The sequence below is a fragment of the Ischnura elegans genome, chromosome X, assembly GCF_921293095.1.
Source record: "Ischnura elegans chromosome X, ioIscEleg1.1, whole genome shotgun sequence".
Taxonomy (NCBI): Eukaryota; Metazoa; Arthropoda; class Insecta; order Odonata; family Coenagrionidae; genus Ischnura; species Ischnura elegans.
The window spans coordinates 83966362-83985139 of NC_060259.1; the positions used below are offsets into that span (position 1 = coordinate 83966362).

At 37.2% G+C, this 18778-nt stretch overlaps 1 protein-coding gene across 6 annotated transcripts in view; it reads right to left on the minus strand.

Annotated features, from left to right (window-relative positions):
- LOC124170593 (myosin heavy chain 95F) overlaps nucleotides 1-18778 on the minus strand; it is a 171464-nt gene that overhangs the window by 32940 nt on the left and 119746 nt on the right. For 5 of the 6 annotated variants that reach the window (XM_046549406.1, XM_046549409.1, XM_046549408.1 and 2 more), the window contains 12 exons: nucleotides 14610-14824; nucleotides 9410-9483; nucleotides 9102-9231; nucleotides 8794-8958; nucleotides 8311-8573; nucleotides 7538-7687; nucleotides 6275-6389; nucleotides 5783-5927; nucleotides 3081-3238; nucleotides 2834-2998; nucleotides 2204-2427; nucleotides 1031-1225 (listed from right to left, as the gene is read on the minus strand). In XM_046549406.1, coding sequence (XP_046405362.1) covers nucleotides 1031-1225; nucleotides 2204-2427; nucleotides 2834-2998; nucleotides 3081-3238; nucleotides 5783-5927; nucleotides 6275-6389; nucleotides 7538-7687; nucleotides 8311-8573; nucleotides 8794-8958; nucleotides 9102-9231; nucleotides 9410-9483; nucleotides 14610-14796 — 1971 coding nt within the window. In that variant the 5' untranslated portion in view covers nucleotides 14797-14824. Of the gene's footprint in view, nucleotides 1-1030; nucleotides 1226-2203; nucleotides 2428-2833; nucleotides 2999-3080; nucleotides 3239-5782; nucleotides 5928-6274; nucleotides 6390-7537; nucleotides 7688-8310; nucleotides 8574-8793; nucleotides 8959-9101; nucleotides 9232-9409; nucleotides 9484-14609; nucleotides 14825-15875; nucleotides 16108-18778 lie in introns of those variants that run through there. The other variant, XM_046549405.1, reaches the window with a different exon arrangement.

Consider the following 18778-nt stretch of genomic DNA (forward strand, 5'->3'; position numbering starts at 1 on the left):
TTATAATTACTATTACAACAATGCATCTCACTGCAAAAGCCTACGTTCCACACTTCACATTTTGGTTGTTGGTATTTTTGACTGTGCCACAAAACCGCAAAAAAATATGATTGCTGTGGTTTACTCCAGAAAAGGCTTACTTTACTGTTAGTGATAGGACAGATTTTCATCATGATGCTAAATACGGGATGTAAGGTGGGTTATTGAAACGTCCCATCCCAAACCATCCAAGAGCTTTTGGATTGGAATTACCATGTGTGGACGAGCGTTACCGCAGAGAAACAAAACTTTCTTCCTGAGTTTTCCCCAATGCTTGTTTTGTGTTGCGCAAGCCAATTTTCTGAGTGATTATTCCTTGGCTGCACACAGAGCAAATCTGGCGATAAACTTCAATTGGTCGGTGATTTTTCACAAACAAAAAACTTACCATAGCTCGCACTTGACAACTGGAAGGATTTTCAAATGCAGTGCTCATTTTAACACTCCAATGTACACAAAGTATGATAGGCACGATGCTCAAAATACCCCAGCTGGTTGTTTACGCAGTGTTGAAACACTCTTGATGACAAGATAGCGGTGCTAGTCCTGGTTTAAAGTATACCGGGACTAGCCGCGGTGATAACTTTTTACGGGAGTCACCCGCAATGCACAATCGTGCGAAAGATCCACAGAGAAAAAATCATTCGCCTTGACTGGGATTCGAACCCGGATCCCCAGATTTCCGGTCGAGTGCTTTAGCCAGTTAAGCTACCGAGGCGTCAATTTTCCCTGTGGATATTTTTCGGACACTACCGGACAAGATGTTGCTGGAAGTCCTGCCTAGTGCCACACTATCACAAAACCCATGTTACTTTATGGATAGCCCTTGTACATCTTGTAATATTGAGAATACCTCACGACTAGGACTTCTTGGCCTTCCGTACAGTATGTCCTTGCAGCCTAATTTCCCCACAAGAAAATTTTTTTACATCTCAATGTGACAAACCATTCATACAAAAAACAAATTTTGAAATAAAAAATAAAACTCTACCGTGCTTTTAAGCTTATCCATGAGCTCCCCAAGTTGTGTTTTAAATTTTGAGCCAACACTGATGAAATTCAGTTTCCCCTTCTGCTGAGTGTTGAGTGATGCAAAGAGAGCCTTCAGGAATGGATTCCTGCTCTCCTGGACAAGCCCTTCGAGGGATGCATGAAGCGCATCATTGTTCTTCTCGATGAACTGGGACTGAAATAGAAATAGTCAGCTTTACTACATAATACTCGAGATAGAATACAAGAAAAAAGTACTAGGTGAATTACTTGAAGAAAATCCGAAATCCTTTTGTTCGTAAGCAAGAAAGCTTCAGGGAAAACATTCAACCGTAGATTCATTATTTGATAAAGATGGTAAACTTGTCACCGAAAATATTGACAAAGCTAACACTTTAAATTCCCACTTTGAAAGTGTATGCACTACTGACAATCCTTAATTTAATTTAGACATTCCATATACTGAGGAATTGATGGAAGAAATCTCTATACAAGGTGATGGTGTAACTAAACAACTACAATTGATTACGAATAGTAAAAGGCAAAGTTTGAAAACTGATTTAATCTATAAAAAAAAACTAATATCAATCCTTTCCATTTGCACCTCAGGGCACCTGAACAATGTTTTTCCACTTTCCCACTCAGAAATAAGGGGAAAAATTAGTTTTAACAATATAATTCCTTGATTAATTTTAATTGTTTAAATTTATGTATTAACCTACATCGCCAACACTCAAAATTTTATTGAACATACATTTACACCATGGATAGGTTGATTCCATTCCATGGTTCTCATTTCCACCAGTTCTTAAGTTAAGGACCACAGTCGGGACTTAATTCAAAAAGAATTTTCCAAAATAATTTGCAGGAAACCCAATTCCAGAAATTTCTCAAGCATTATTTATAAGATATACTTTCAACTTAGTGGTGCAATGGATTCAATCAAATGAGATATTACTCGATGCAAGCCATTTTCGGTACATTTCATCATACCCTGGTGAAAATTATTTATAGCTTTTGAAAATTAGGCAACAAAAATAAAATGTATGATTAAGAATCAAAAACATGAACCATGACTGAATATATATTTTTGACATCCTTTAATGCATGAGCAAAAACACGTACATGATGCCCACAGCACACACTAAGCAAGAGAAACAAGCACTTCACTCACAGTTTGATAGCAGACAGCTCCAGCAAAGTGCCTAAAGAGGAAACCTTCGTCATCCCTGATTTCCCTGTGGTCGCGCAACTTTGACATTCTGGGGTAAGCCAGTCGAAAATGCCCACTGAAGCGAGAATGAACTTCCATTGTGAAGTGTGCAGCACTGTGCTTGGGCAACTTTGACTCTTCATCAAGTAGGCTAAATATCCCCAGGCCCTTCGACTCAATGAGATCTGAAATAATCATATTTTACCTGATGACTTCTATGGAAAAGTGTATTATAAATTTAAAAATAAGTACTGAAAACTCACACACTCGAAAATAGATATGCACATCTTGCACCATAAATTACTATAATTTCTTAAAAATAAAAAATGCTTGGATGCCCCAAATAAGTATATACCCATATATATGTAGCCTAATAATGTTAAGAAATGACAGCAAGATCAAAACTTTCATGAATTTAAAATTTAAAGAATATAAGATGGTTTGTGAAACACATAATCTTTAAAATAAAATAGTTTCACCAATGCATTAGTTAGTAATTCTTACAGATAGAAAATCTGTTAAAATTTATTCTAATAAGCTTACACAAAAAAGAATTTAAAATATTTTACAATATCAAACAAATATACTTACCAATACAGTCTTGATTATCAACAAATTCAATTTTCCTAACCACCAATCCCTCTTTTTCATACAGGGTTTGTTCATCCTTCAGAATTCGTTCATTGAAAAACTGTTGTAGTTTTTCATTGCAGTAATTTATACAGAATTGCTCATAACTATTCACAGTAAAGTATTCTATAAAAAGAAATGTACAAAAATGAACATATATGTATCAACAAAATACTTTCCAACAACATGATACAAGAATATTACTCACCAAACCCCGCTATATCCAAAACACCAATATAGTAGCTGGATGCTTTGAAAGGAATACTTTGGTTGATTCTTTGTACTATGTAGTCAAATAATTTATTGAATACTGCCTTGGCTAATGCATCCCTCGCATGATTGGCTTCATACACTTTCAGTGGGACCCTATAAAATAATTTAAATATAAAAAACAGTATTTTAGCATAAGAGGAAGGAGTATGCACTAATAAATGTAGATCACAATATTTGAGTGACTCATCATACCCATACCCAATCATGCCATCAGAAAATGAGTATCATAAAAAAAGTTCTTTCACGAAACTTGGACCAGAACACTTTTCTATTTCAAAATTGAATGTTATTTAAATACTGAGGCATATAAAATTACAAAAATAGGGAAACTTAAATAAATAAATTGCACATAAGACTAAATATAGGAAAAACTATGAACTATATTCCCAGTAGTATACTTTGTTGGAGCCACTCAAAATTACCCTCAAAGAAGGCAAATTTCTGAGGAAAAAGCATTTTCTCTGGCAGACACTTGAACCAATATCCCTGACCTGGGGTGGGCCAACTAACAAATAATTTTTCCTCAATGAAATTTTGGCAGCTCTAATGTACTTGCAGGATACTGCATAAGTTTCACAACTGAATAGATACAATAAATATAAAATAAGATACAAGAATAAACCTTTGATGTTCTAAATTTGGCTTCATCCAAAGGACTAGAGTACCGTGTGTATGAGCATATTTTTTAATAGCATTCACTGTCTGGCAGTATACACCAGCATGTCCTCTGCAGAATTTTGCAGCTTCTTAAATGATGACACACTCCATAGTCATCATATTTACCAGAAGGGCTGGTACAAATATAATTATAATGGACTGTTTAGAATAAGAAACAAGAGAAAAGTCTCATTGGCCTCCTCTGCATGGAATTAACCCTTTCCTGCCGGCGCCTACAATAGAAACTTTTTTTTCGTGCTACGAGTAGCATAAGAATATTTTAAACCTCTCCCGTATGGAGCTCTTTTTTGGGGGTGAGTTGCCTGAGTATTTACGTCCCTCAGATTTGGGGCCCAGCTCAACGGGACGGCCGTCCCTTACCCTGGCCACTGGACTTCACCCTCTAACCCTATCATAGCACGAATCCACGGTCAACTTATTGCGTTACCAGCATTTTTTTCAGCCAAACATTGTAGTTGATTTTAAGTGATTTACTCTTCTAAAATAATTACTAAATTTTTTTAAGCATTGTGGAATTTTAAACAGGTTTCTAGCATTGATAACAACAAAGTTAGTAAATATAAGGTAATAAGACTATAAGTCTGGAAGTCCATTATTTTTAATGCTAAAATTCCGTTTAAAAATTGTTTGGGCACAGAACAAAACGAAGAATTCATTTCAAAGTATAAAAACATAGTAGTATGCAATAAAACATATCACTGAAAAAACTATTGAAAACGTAACTAATATGCAACGGATTCCTGCAGTGAGGATGATCATAAATGTGTGGGAGGGTCGGGCTTTATTGCCTAGGAGTGGCCCTTAGGACTCGCTAAGCTGGGTCTCAGGCCAGACCTGAATGCATCAGACAATTGCTACCTCAGCGGTCACTTCCCTTCCCTCGCGTCAGCCAGAGCCGACATCCAGTCGTCTGCATTGAAAAATCTGCGACAGCTATACCCAACGTTAGGTGTTCTGCATATGAAAATGCCCGTCAGCTCCACCCAACGTCCGGCACGAAAGGGTTAAAATTAAGCAAAGTACAAATCTAAGGAGGCCAACTATTCAAAATAAAATTACACTTAATAAAATTATCCAATGGATACTGCAGCTAGGACATAAGGAAAAGAATTGCATTAGCAAAATAGGCATTCATGAGCTAGAAGAAGCTGATAATAATAATAATAATAATAATAATGTCGTCTTTATTTCACAAGCGAATTTAGGACTAGATAGTCCTCTCTTACAATTAACTTGTTTGACAATCACATACATCTTTTGACATACACATGCCCTGGATGGTGGTCAAACCACCCAGGCGGGATTCGAACCTGCGACCTCTAGGTTAGCAGTCGGGGACTTTACCCCGGCGCCACCGAGGCCGCCAGGATGAGAGGATTGTTATGAAAGAGTTTAAAGAAAAGGCTAGTGAAAAATAAGATTTGGAGTATAGCGCTTTACGGAGCAGAAACATGGACACTTAGGAAGGAATACAAGAAAAGACTGGAGGCGTTCGAGATGTGGGAATGGAGAAAGAGAAAGTGCAGTGGACGGAAAGGAGGAGGAATACATACAGGAGAGACACTAGGTATGGATGGAGCGAGTACTGAGGGAGGAGGGGATGTTGAAAACAGAGTTGGAGGGCAGAATGTTAGGTAAATGAGGGAGAGGAAGGTAGAGATTAGGATTTTTAGACAGAATGAAAGGGCAAAGGTCTTACTGTGAATAGAGGAGGAAAGTACATGAAGGAAGGGAAGGCTGCCCAAATGCTTTTCCTCGAAAACCTGCCTTAATCGGTGGAATACTTTAATGTAAAATTTGTCCTTCCAAGAAAGTATATAACAGAGAGTTTGACGATTAAGGATGTGATCAACTAGTAAGAAAAATATTCTTAAAGAATCCTAGCGTACATGAAGAATTAGCTGAAATAGGCAATGAAATTATAAAATTAAATAATGCCATTAAATGGTGCAAAATTACATTATCACAGTTCCTTTGAGACCACCTCTGCTAGTTTGCATCACTTTGGACACCAAAGCTTGTCTCAATTCTTCAACATCCACTCCCATGAGATTTGCAGCAATCGACAAGGACTTCTCCGCAGACATGCAGACCCTTGAGCCACCTGCAAAATTTGAATTCATTTCATACGCAACAAGTATTTGAAATGGAAAGGATGGTAAAATGCTGTTGCCTTGAGAATGCTATGGTCAAAATTTTCCCAAAATTTTGACAAAAATATTTGCATTTTCAAGGATCTCCAAGCACTATTGCTTTTCCATTATGTACGTCATTTTACACTTGATATAACTAGAATGAATAGCCAATGAAATCTACATATTATGCATACATACCAAGTCAACGTACAAAATATCTAGGACTGGCTCTGAATCACACAAGTGAGAAGGTAGACACGGAAAAAAAATTATTCCAGGTTAAACCACATTAAATAGCATTAAAAGCCTAACTCACCCTTCAAATCTTCAGGATTGTCTTCAAAAGCCACATTACCCAGGTGCAGCACTCCAGCAACCATAGTGTATATTGAGAGTCGGTCTTTCTCACTGAGACCAATCCTGGATAAAGCCTAATGAGAGGGGAAAAAGTAAGCAATAATTACTTTTGCATGAATCTTACCAGTAATATTCCCAGCATACATATATGAATTTAAAATATCATCAGGATCAAATGAGTGAAGGGAATTCATGAAATAATCAATATAAATCGATAACAAATGTCAGAAAGATCATTTCTGGCCCCAATCCAATAGGGGAGGGTTGCCTAAATCGCAGCGATTAGGGGAAAAAAAAAACAAATTAACTCAAGAATAAGTAACGAAATATAAGTTATTAATGCTGTATAATACGAGGAGGAACGTCTACTTCTCTCACAATTTTTGGGGACAATCAATTCCAAGTTGAACGCATGTATAAAAATTCAATTTCAAACCTTTGCAAACGGTGCGATTTAAGCATCCGGTTTCCCAAATCGCACCACTAGAGGCCAAAATTAGGAAATGATAATTCAACGGCATTAAGAAGGAGAGAAGCAAGTTAGTTAAGGTTATTTTTTAGATCCGGTAACAAAGCAAACATGTGCATTAAAATACCCTTAACATAAGGAACGAAAAAAGTTAAATAAGTCATATCTTTGACATTAATAATAGATGTAGTTTTTTGCTTGATTAAAAATCTGCAATAATTGAAATAAAATTTACAAGTCTTTTGTAGAGGTGTTTATACTTTGGAATAGTCCTTTCACGGCAGATTTTTTTAAGACTTCTTACATTGTGCAGGTATAGAGAGACTTGGTGCGATTTGGGAGCGACCGCCATTTTATACGAAATCATTTCCACTGCCTAAACACGTGATCATACCACACTGTTAGTAGCCCTAAATGAAACACAATAGACTTCAAAAATATGGCATGTAGCTAAAACTATGTAAATAATGCTAATTTGCTTTCAATGTTCTTCTAAAAAGACGCAAGGAATAGCAGAAAAGATACTTCTTTTCTTAATACCTACGCACCTGACTTGTCACTACACTGGCGGTCACAATTGAACTGTGGTGTGCTTGGTGATGCAGCAAGTTCCAAATGCAGCCATTAGATTGCAAATATATCTAATACATTGGTTTTTAGGATGGTGGTGTGATTTGGGATGCGGTGCGATTTAGGCAACTCTCCCCTAGTAGGTACTGTCTACTTATGAGCATACTACATATGTATACTTACATCATCCAGGTTCTTGAAGTCTTTCACATCATCTAATAAGGGGTCATGCAGACTCCCCTTTTCCACTTGTGCCCTGCTCTTCTGACTGTTGTTCAACTTGTTCTCACTCTGGGCCATTGTGAAGTACTGTGTGCAGCCACGACGGAGGTACTGGAATATATGATACTCATTGCAACAAAAATCTTTATAAAGCTTACATTATTTCAGGAATTGGCATTGAAATCAATTTTTCCAACTCTCTTGATACCTTTCATTCAATAAAGCTCAAAAAATTTTCATCCTGACAACAACATGAACAACATGGTATCATGATCAAAAATGACAACAATGAGGTCTTAAACAATATATTAACTACATGTTACACCTGAATCACACAATAATTGACCCTCTACGTTCCAATTCTTGATAAAATAGGAATACAAATAGTCAATACCAAGAGTTAATACCTTAAAGAGCAATAGATTAGTAATTTATTCTGAGTCAAGATGGGTAAGCATTATTTACCACTGAGAGTTAATGAAATTGAAAATGAGATATTTAATGGTGAAAAAGTATCAATTTCTTTGAGAAATTCATCGGCTCAGATATTTTGCTAACACTCGCTTGATACTCCATACCCAAAGTATTAGTCAAGGATATCAAGGTATAGAGTGTCTACCTCTAATGTAAAGTTACCAATTGGATGACACATCCAGAAAGCCTACATCCATCTTCAAGGACTTCATCATTAATAATGAGTCAACACACACATCTAAGACACATGAGGCACTCACATGGAAGTCATCTGGTTTTGTGATGTGAAGTTGCTGACGCAAACTCTCTGGAGCACCAGCACAAATATGATAGAACACATGATAGTCCCTTTCTTCTGGTCCTTGCGTGCATATACGAGATTTCTCAAGCAGATAATGTGAAATGAAACCACCTACTACTTGACATTTGGAATCAAAGTGGACTTCAATGAATTTTCCAAAACGACTGCTGTTATTGTTCCTTGTGGTTTTGGCATTCCCAAATGCTTCAAGCACAGGATTAGCTGGAATGGTAAAGTCCTCACATGTCAGAATTCGAATTTTTGCACACGTAAGCAGATATGAAAGCTTAAATGAAAGCTTAAATCAGAAAAATGGTTAGCGAAAAGTTAAACTTAAAAAAGAACATAGTGGGATAAGAGCAGGCAAAAATCAAAGTTAATTGGCAATAAATCCAAGGTAATTGTACACTGCACTCTTCCAAACAAAAGGTTCACAAATTACCATCCAATATTTTTTGTTCAATCGGTCCAGCGGCAGAGCCCCACAAATCACAGAGGTATCGTAAAATATACTTGGTCGACTCAGTCTTCCCAGCTCCTGACTCACCAGACACAATAATTGACTGCGACTTCTTCAGTACTTTCATATCACGGAATGCCTTATCAGCTGTAAGCAAAATCAAATTTTAAAGTTATGACCACTGCAAACAACAGCTTTAAAATAATATCCAACAAAATGCGTTCAAATTATTTGCAAATACAACTGAGGAAATCATTCATAAATGTCCATGAATTAGGACACAGGCTCACCAATGGCAAAGACATGAGGAGGCATAACACCAAGAGATTTTCCTTGGTAAGACTTGAGAGTTTTTGATGAATATAAATCTGGTATGTCCTTGTACGGATTCACAGCAATCAAAATATTGGCTACATATGTCTGAAAGTAAATGTTAAAACCATCCCTTGACTTACAACTGGGAAATAAAGACGAAATAATGCATAGGACATTTTCTGTATAAACAAGTAGTGTGCAATTAAAATAAGTTCAAACTTGAATTCAATTACTTTTAACAAGGAAAATTGAAAATCAACAAACAAATAAAACTAGTACTTACATAAATTTTATCTTTGGCATATCGCAACCTCAAGTTGTTTAAAAGAGTGGCTTCATTTAAGTTCATCAAGGAACCTACAAAAATTTGAATGACATTAGTCTATAATTCATTCATCGTTAAATAACATACCTACTTCTCAGTGATGAATGGAATTGCAAGGAGGAGAGACAAAATAGAAATTTTGGATCAACAGAAGGTGATAAAATTTAAATGAGAAAAAAACTTGAGGAGGAGATCTATATGGAATAACCTCCTTATCCTTCTTGCTAGAGCCACAAAAGCGACCAATACCTGTGAAATTAAAACAAAAATCAAAACACAGGGTTCCCACTCTAACTAAATAATAAAATTCACGCTTTATTCCAGGTTTTCATGGTCTAAATTGGGTCAAATTCACAGTTTGTTTGATAAGCCATTTTAGGAAGAAATATTGATCTCATCAAAATCACTGGCCGCACGTTAACTAAAAATATAGCAAACGCGATAAACGCCGGGAATGCAAAACGCAGCAATGAAAGTGCTCTTATGACATCACCTATCGTTTGTAAAATTTAGGGCCGGCTAAAGGTTGTGAGTGAGAAAATGGAGGGTGACAGTTAAGTGAAGAGGTGTCTGATTTGATTTGGGTTAATGATCACTTTGGTTAAAGGTCGTCCAATCATAGCCTTAAGGTCTGTGTGCCGTCATGACACACGGGCCAATATTTGCGCTTCGAATATACGTGTGCAGATAAATGCGTGGACAGTATCTGCGAGTGACTGACCTATTTTTCTTATGATCCGTCAATTGTAGATCTAAAATCACGTTTGAGAGATTTTTAAGGTTTCATGACGAATTTCACGGCTATTTCCAGGTTTTTTCACGGTAGATGAACTTCACGACTTATTCACCGTTTTAAGGTTTTCACAGTTGAGTGGGAACCCTGATACACTTCCTACAGATAACTGACAAAGGGGAGTTGTTGGGACATGGTTTCCTAAAATGCTAACTAGCTACACTTAATTTTTTTCTCTTCAAGACCATTTTCGTGGAGAATCTTTCTCCTCAGTTCACTAGCACAAAGGCAGGAAGGCATGTAATGAATTTATCCCTTTAATATAGTTTCATAATTTAAATTTACAATCAAAATGCATCCCCATGCAATCAGTGATAGGCTTGTAGCAACCAAAATATTGGCAACATATGCCTAAGAGAAAATGTTAAAAGTATGCCATTGCTAATTGGTATGTATGCACATATTGCCCTGATAACTTTTTCCATGACATGATGTGAGGCTGCTTTGTATATTTTTCCTGAAGGATTGATACCTCTATCAGGCAGTTAAATGATAATCTGCTATAACAACATGCCTATCAAAACTACCATATGTATGATATAAGTTCTGCAACAAGCATCATTATTAATAGTGTACGTAACCAACATATGACACTATAATAACTGACTAATTTCTTGTATTACAATAACTGTATGTAAGCCACAATAGCCAATTTCAAACCTATCACAAAATTCAAGCTGGGACTTGATGAGTTTGTTTACATTCTAAAGCATTAAAGGAAGGAAAATGCAAAAGACTTCCAGAGAGAAATAAATTCATTCACAGATTCTCCAGGAAAATAGTCTTGAAGAGAAATAATATGAAGCTTTGCTAGTTAGCATTTTAGGAAGTACTTTTTGAGAATCATGCAAATGTATCCACATGCAACAGTAGTTGAAAGACGAAAGAAATGACTCTCTCCTAATGGCACAAATTGGAGTGTTTTATTGACGACACAGTGAAAAATCATTATTTTGGAACCCAAATGCCTATAACGGAGGGAAAATGTCACCAATAATCATCATTTTAGGAATTCACTTTTTGAGAACATACAAATGTATCTATAACAGTGGTTAATTACATTAAATACCATCCCAACAATTCCCAAATGTGAGTTGTCTGCAGGAAGTGCATTGTGAGCCGAGAATCAAACAAACACTTGCCTACATGGGCTCTTAGAAGAACAAAATCCCACCAGCCACCACAAAAACCAAGTTTTCATTACAATTTCATAGGAATCGGAGAAACTCAAAAATTTTCCTTCAAAAAATTTTGTGCTACCATGTCTAGTCTGTGAGAAAATCAGTTTCCTTTCGAGCTAGCTAGGCCTTCCTAATGACCGAAGTGGTGGCTGATGGAAAGAGGGTTTTTGAGAAAGTCTTCCATCTCCTATCATTGACAGTCTTTTGAGAAAACATAGCAGCGCCCCCTCTCTCTCTCCCCATCCCATATCCCTAGTGTTGCAGGTCCCACCTCTTGCCGCAACACCACTCAAAACATTCCGTGCTTGAATGACTAGGCCAGTTGTAAAAATATTTGAAGAACTATTATGGAATGACATTTCTGAAAAGATATAATGGAAGCAGATCACCCATCTTCATTCAACCTAAATATATTACACCGCAAAAGCAAAGGTAGATATGATTAGATGCACTGAACAGCTGGAAATTGCCAAATTACCAACTTAGGAAATCAGAGTTGAAAGCTCTTAACCCTTTCACTGCTGTGAACCTGGTACCAGGGTTCCCACTCTAACTAAATTATAAAATTCACGGTTTTTTCCAGGTTTTCATGGTCTAAATATCGTCAAATTCACGGTCTGTTGATAAGCCATTTTAGGCAGAAATATTGATAATGTAACAATCACCGCCCGCATGTTAACTAAACATTTATCAACGGCGACAGGCGCCGTGAACTCAAACGTAGCAATGAAAGTGCTATTTCTCATGACGTCACCTATCGATATCAAAATTTAGGTGAAGCTTAAGGTTGTGAGTGGCAAAATGAATGGAGCAGTGAGGTAGAGAAGTGTCTGATTTTTCGCCAGCATTAATGAACGCTTTGTTGGGCGGTCTTCCAATCACAGGCTCAAGATCAATGTATTGTCATAGCACACCCACCAATAATTGCACTTCGAATATACGTGTGGAGATAAATGTGTGGACAGTGTCTGTATATGGCTCGACCTTGAAACATGATTGAAATATCTTTTTTTTCTTTTGATCTGTCAATTGTACAGTGGAACCTCGTTAAAGCGAGTACGGGCTATAGCGACACCCCCGCTATTACGAGAGATAGCCGATGCACCGTCAATTGACCCTATAATAAGCGTGTTAAAAAATTCGTTTTTAACGAGACCCTTTCGGTGTTGGCTCTCGCCATAGCGAGGGTTTCACCGTCGGAAGACTTTCATCAAGACTCCTTAACCTCTGTAATTGCTAGCGATCTGTTAGAAATGAAGTTAATGGAGTGCTCAGTCTCAAATTTATATGGTAAACTGTCGTTCGATAAATATAATGATTGACGAAACAATGCTTTGCATGATTTTTATTCAGTGCGGCGCTCATAAATTGTTTGAATAGTTAGTCATTATTTGAGCAAGGAAATTTAGTGATGCAAAAAAACATCGCCTTTCGTCTGGATTTATACTTACGTTTATCGGATAGATCTGTCGCCGCACCACTCCTGTTCCTGTATATCTGTTCACAACAGGTATATTGGCTATTATTTGCTCCACCTCCGGTAAAGCGACAATTCGCTATAGCGAGTGTTTATTAGTGCACCGTGGGGTGTCGTTATATCGAGGTTGCACTGTACTTCTTTTTCTATAAGTTTGAGAGATTTTTAAGGTTTTATGATGAAATTCACAGCTATTTCCAGGTTTTTTCACGGTAGACGAAATTCACGGCTAATTCACCGTTTTAAGGTTTTCACGGTTGAGTGGGAACCCTGTGGTACGTTCGCATGGCAGGCTGCTGTGAACGTACTTTTTCTTCCCCCCTGCCATGCACTTTTGCTGAAGCACTTCGAAGGGTCCCTAATCTGGGACCCTTTCCTGGACAAGCTCACCCTCGCTGGCCCCTCTCTTCAACCCTCCGAGCAGGGGGCTTCCCTCCCCAAACGTGACCGCTCTTGACTGCATTTTGAAAATCTATCAATCAATTCGATCATCAAAAAATGATTGCTTGCATCACACTCCTGCCAATCAGGCAATCAAGTACGTCTTTGAACCGTGTTTCTGCAATGAGAAATAACGATTTTGTTAACTTTGCTAAAATGGCCAATTTCCGGTGGTCCGCAGCCACATTTTTAGCAAAGTTAATAAAATCGTTAATTTTCATCACAGAAACACAGTTCAAAGATGTACTTGAATTCTTGATTGGCAGGAGTGCAATGCAAACAATCATTTTTGATGATCGGATTGATTGGTTGATTTTCAAATTGCAGTCAGAGCGGTCACTTTTCGGGACGGAGGCCCCAGGCTCAGAGGGTCCAAGAGACAGGCCAGCGAGGGTGAGCTCGTCAAGGAAAGGGTCCTGGATTTGCAACTCTACGGAGGGTGTACCACGCCCATCCTGTAAGTACCTGCTCCATGGCCCGACGAAATGCATTTTGACCTTTACACCACATGTGAGGAGAAGGTTTTCGGAGATTGAAAGGGTTAAAAATCTTTTCTGCCTCCCAACACTATTTGTCCTTCTTACTCCTGTATAAACCCTCCCCCATCCAAAACCTACTCCAATAACTCCAAAAAAATTAAAATTATTCACTTTGACTACGTCCAATCATAGCCAGTAAAATAAGAATAAATATTAAACCCTCTTCCCAACCATCAATAGAGACATAGCAGGAAAATTTGCACTGAAACTACCCACATAATAACCACTAGCTGATGAGGGAGGGAGGAATGGACACTGAAAGCTAACAGGCAGTTTTGGGCTAATAGTGCATGAATAAGCCAACCTACAGGAAGACAGTCATCCTCATAAGATCCTAATTTCAGTCTTACCAACTAAATAGCATCATCATTAAGCAAATAACCCTATTAATGGGTAAATAGGTACTAAAACTGCTATTGTAGGAGCGAATATTTATATGAATCCAGTACCATCACTCTTGAAGGAATTATACCGGAACATAATATATGTATCGTGATGTACTACACTTGTTGCTCTAAAAAATAAAATGGATTGCAACTGCTTTTATTACCTCTTCCACAGATATTTTTTTCACTTGATCAGTGGAATACAGTCCCGTATCCATAATTTGTGAAATTTCAGTAGGTAGCTGAATGTTAACAAGTTATCTAACCCAAAGCTTAAATTATAACAATCCTCTTTGAAGACATTAATGCTTCAATAGCCATATATTATTTCAATAACTTACAGTTATCATCCACATCCTTTTCAATGTCATCACCAGCTGGATACACTCTGTCTAGGGCACAGACTATAGGCTGCCGCCTTCGGTCAATAGGGTTGACTGTCACATCGTCATTACCATTTAGGTCAATTATGCGGCCCAGAATAAACCCATCAGCTGGGTCAGAAACCCAAACTTTTGAATTCTCCATTTTTCGAAATTAAGTCGATTTTTATGGCCTGAAAAGAGAAAAAATATAATTAGACTATAAAGAAACTTGCACGGTTTAAAAACTCAAATTCAATAGCTTATCATAAAATGTCAAGGGCGTACCCAGTATCAAAACTAGGGGAGGACAAGCCATGATTGTTCAAGTCGTAGGCAAGATTCGTGGAAAAGGTGAATGAATTCAACATTTTAAGGAAACTGTAACAGGTCTTTATTAGTTTTTAAAATTATTCGCTTGAAAAAATATTCTTTTCCTCAAAGACATTTACGATTTTTGCTTCTTGGGGGGGGACAGCTGCCCCCTCCAGCCCCTCGCTGGGAATGCCCATGTAAAATGTAGTTATATGCAAGAAGCACATTACCATTAAATTAAAATACAGGTAAGTTCATAACCAAATGTTCTATAAGCGTAGTTGTTTCCTTTTCCCCAAAAAAAGTCGAATTCAAGTGTTTTATTAAGGTTGCATAGCTATGAATTTAAAATAAAAAGGGCCTTCTCAAAAATAAAATAGTGATCGGTTTGTAATTATCAATAAATACGGACAAAAAATCACTACCAAGAATCAAAGTTGTTTGAAAGCGATAATAATACAGTACTCACGCAGTTTTTCGCCTATAATTAATTAGTACACAACGAATCAGTCTTCAGTTGTGTTCCCAGCACCAAAGCTATAAGCGGTAGCTTATCATTTTCAATGTTGGTATAATTGTAATGAAAAGGGGACAGCACATTTCCACCACATAACATCTTTCTAAAGGTGTTCCACAATAGAAATCCAAATACCTCCATGCAAATTAGTGTATGTAAGCAGGGTTAGCCAACACCATTTCTCTCTCTTCCAATCATTGTGCAGGTCAGGAAGGCGATCTACATGCGATTTAAAAGTACAAATAACCAAAGAGGCGATGAAATGCAATTACGCCACTACAATGCAAATTACATCGATTCAAAAACCGACACACCCATTTTATATTAGCAGATAATGATGCATAACTCAGATTAACTGTGAATTTCACAGAAAATCTAGAGGAAATTTCATTTTATTTATATTATATACATACGTAATCTTCAAAGGAGTACAACAGTTTGCGATTTCCTCATGCACAGCTTAATGATTCACGACACAATTTCAAAATATCACTCAAGTTTAAAATTCAGCACTGATAGGCCCTTAAGGAGGATTATTAAGAGCTTCCGATTGAAAGTAATATACTTGATCAATATCTATCCTTCTTCCACCAACAAATTCCCTAATGTTTCGAGTAGTAAACAACAATTGCCACAACCTTACATATTGTCTTCCAATGTAAACATACTTCCATTCCTCCCGCCCTTCAATCGAGACATATACGCCACCTATGTAGATAAATTAGTAACTCGCAAATGATAGTGCTAATTGTCCTAAAAACGAAATTATAAAAATAAATCCTTCTCCGAAGTACTGAATTTCCTGCATGAATTTTCAGCTTAGTTTCGTAAGTTCATCATGGACAGTTATGGAACGTTTTTTTTCCGGAAGAGAAGGAAGGGAAGATGAGTCACCTGACCGCGAAAATATGATTTGAGTGAGGAAGGCTCTTTGATGTGAAATTTGTCCTTCCACTTTATAATCTCGAAATACAGCCTAATTTCATGAATTCTCCTTTCCTTTAAGTATTACCAAGAGCCAACATAATTAATGAGCTAATTATTCAAGTTAGAAAACTCTGCACCAATGGTAAAAGTACACATAGCTTAAAGTAGCATCTATGGTACAGCCCTATTGACATGAGAGTATCAATTAGCATGTCCTGTGAGGTAGAAAAATTTGGTTTTACTACTATAACCAGCGCTGAAGAGGTTCTTCGATGCTCTATTAAATAATACGTACGCTGTTAAATGGGGAGTGGGTGGTGCAAGCTGGAAAGTTCTAACAAATGCCATGGGATGGAGAAATTAGGTATAACCGGCTGAGTTAGTATGCATTAAAAAATCGTAGTTGCAGTGACATCATAGAATCAACTGTTGTAGTCATCTCTCTACCCATAGTTTTTCTTCAAGGGGGACTGTGGGTTCTTTTGGCGGGACTGCCTTGCATACCTTCCAAACATTTTGTCAGGGTCAGCATCCCTTGGCCCCCTCATTTTGAAAGGATGACTCCAATTCAAGCACAGTGGGATTGGAATGTATTGATCAAATGTTATATGAAACAAATGAGGAGGACTGGAATACAATACAAAATGCAAAGATGAACAGTGTAAGTTCATGAAGCACCTGCAGGTTATCTAGCAACACAAATAGTAGAATTTTCCAGGTTTTTCTCCTGCATTCCTGTCTTTTCCATGCTGAAGAAAATTAAAAGACTTTCCATGGCATTCCAGGTTTTTATCATCAGCAAACTATAGTTAATATTTCTGGAAAATTTCGAATAGATGTTATTCTTTCAAATGGCTCTGCAATATATAAACTTTTGTTTCCATGGATTTAGAAAAACTTTAAAAAATAATTGATGAATATCTAACAGCTACCTATTTTATGGGCTATATTCGATTTTCTTTTTTTTATGTTTTACTTTAATAATTATTTTATTCGCCTCTTGTTTAGCTGAAACTAATTGTACAGCTTTTAATTTTGCTGAGGAGAAATCTGAACTCGTTTCTGGATATAATATTGAGTATAGAAGTGGTGGATTTGCATTAATTTGTGCACCTGAATACGCTAAAATTTTATTTATAACTATATTATTTGTAGTAATTTTTATAGGTTTTTCAGTTAATTCTATCATATTTATCTTGTAGGTACTTTTTTTATCTATGTTATCAGACCTTAGACAGTGGCGGATATATGTGGGGGGCGCCCCCCCCTTGCAGGGCCTGAACAAAAACAACGACCTTAATCCGGCCCTGCCCCCAATCCAATGCTTGCCTGTGCGAAGTATTCGCTGTCTCCATCCCCATTCTTTTCACCAGATAAGACTCTACCCCTCCTCTCGAGCCACAATATCATGATGAATTACCTATATACATTGTTTCCCTTCGGTAATGGAAAAAGCGAAAGTGATATTTATAAGGCAACTAAAAGTGGTATTCACGCTCACCTCTTTTTTCTCAAAGGATGCGCTCTACTTGCCAAAAAGAAAGGGGGAAACCGCTTTTGTATATGGCGTAGCTCCTCAAGCTTTGATATATTCCACCATCATTAGGATTGCGGGAAATTTGTGTTGGAACGAAGTTATCAGATTTAAAATTTTTCTTTCCTAGTAGCCAATTATTTCTCAAGTTAGTCAAGAATAGTGCACTTCGAAAACGTTTTAAGCGAAACAGAAAATTACAAATGGGATAAATATTCAAAACTTTAAGTTCGATGCGGCATGTTTTCCCGGTATCCGATTGCAAAAAAAATTTCTTGATATATTTTCTCATCAATTGGAACAAATATCGGGGCGTCCCGAAAGAATTTCGAAAACTTTAAAAGTAAGGACCACCCTAATGTATTATGTTTTCGAGAGGGTGGGAGGGAGCGAGGTCAGAGGAGGGGGACGGCAAACTGATATTTGCCCTCCCGGACAAAACTCTTGGCTCTGGCCCTTCTCGTATGCGCCTGAGCTTCCAATATGTTCGCCTTGACAATGGCCCAGCAAGGGGGGGTTTTGAAGGGATAAAACGCCACCCAGAACTCAGAGAAATTTTAAAATTTAATCCATTTCACTTAATTGGATAAATATTACTTACAGAATAGTGTAATGATAAATAAAATATCCCTCAAAAAGCCGTCAAACTCACCATTTTGAGCCATTTTTCTTAAGCATTTTCTGGGGAGGACACCGTATTCCATGAAATTGTATAAATATTACTTATAGAGTAGTGTAAGGATTAATAAAATACCCCTCAGAAAGCCGTAAAACTCACCATTTTGGACCATTTATTTTAAAAAATTTCTGAGGGAGGGTACCCACACCTCCCGTGTTCCATACTTATCAGTATTA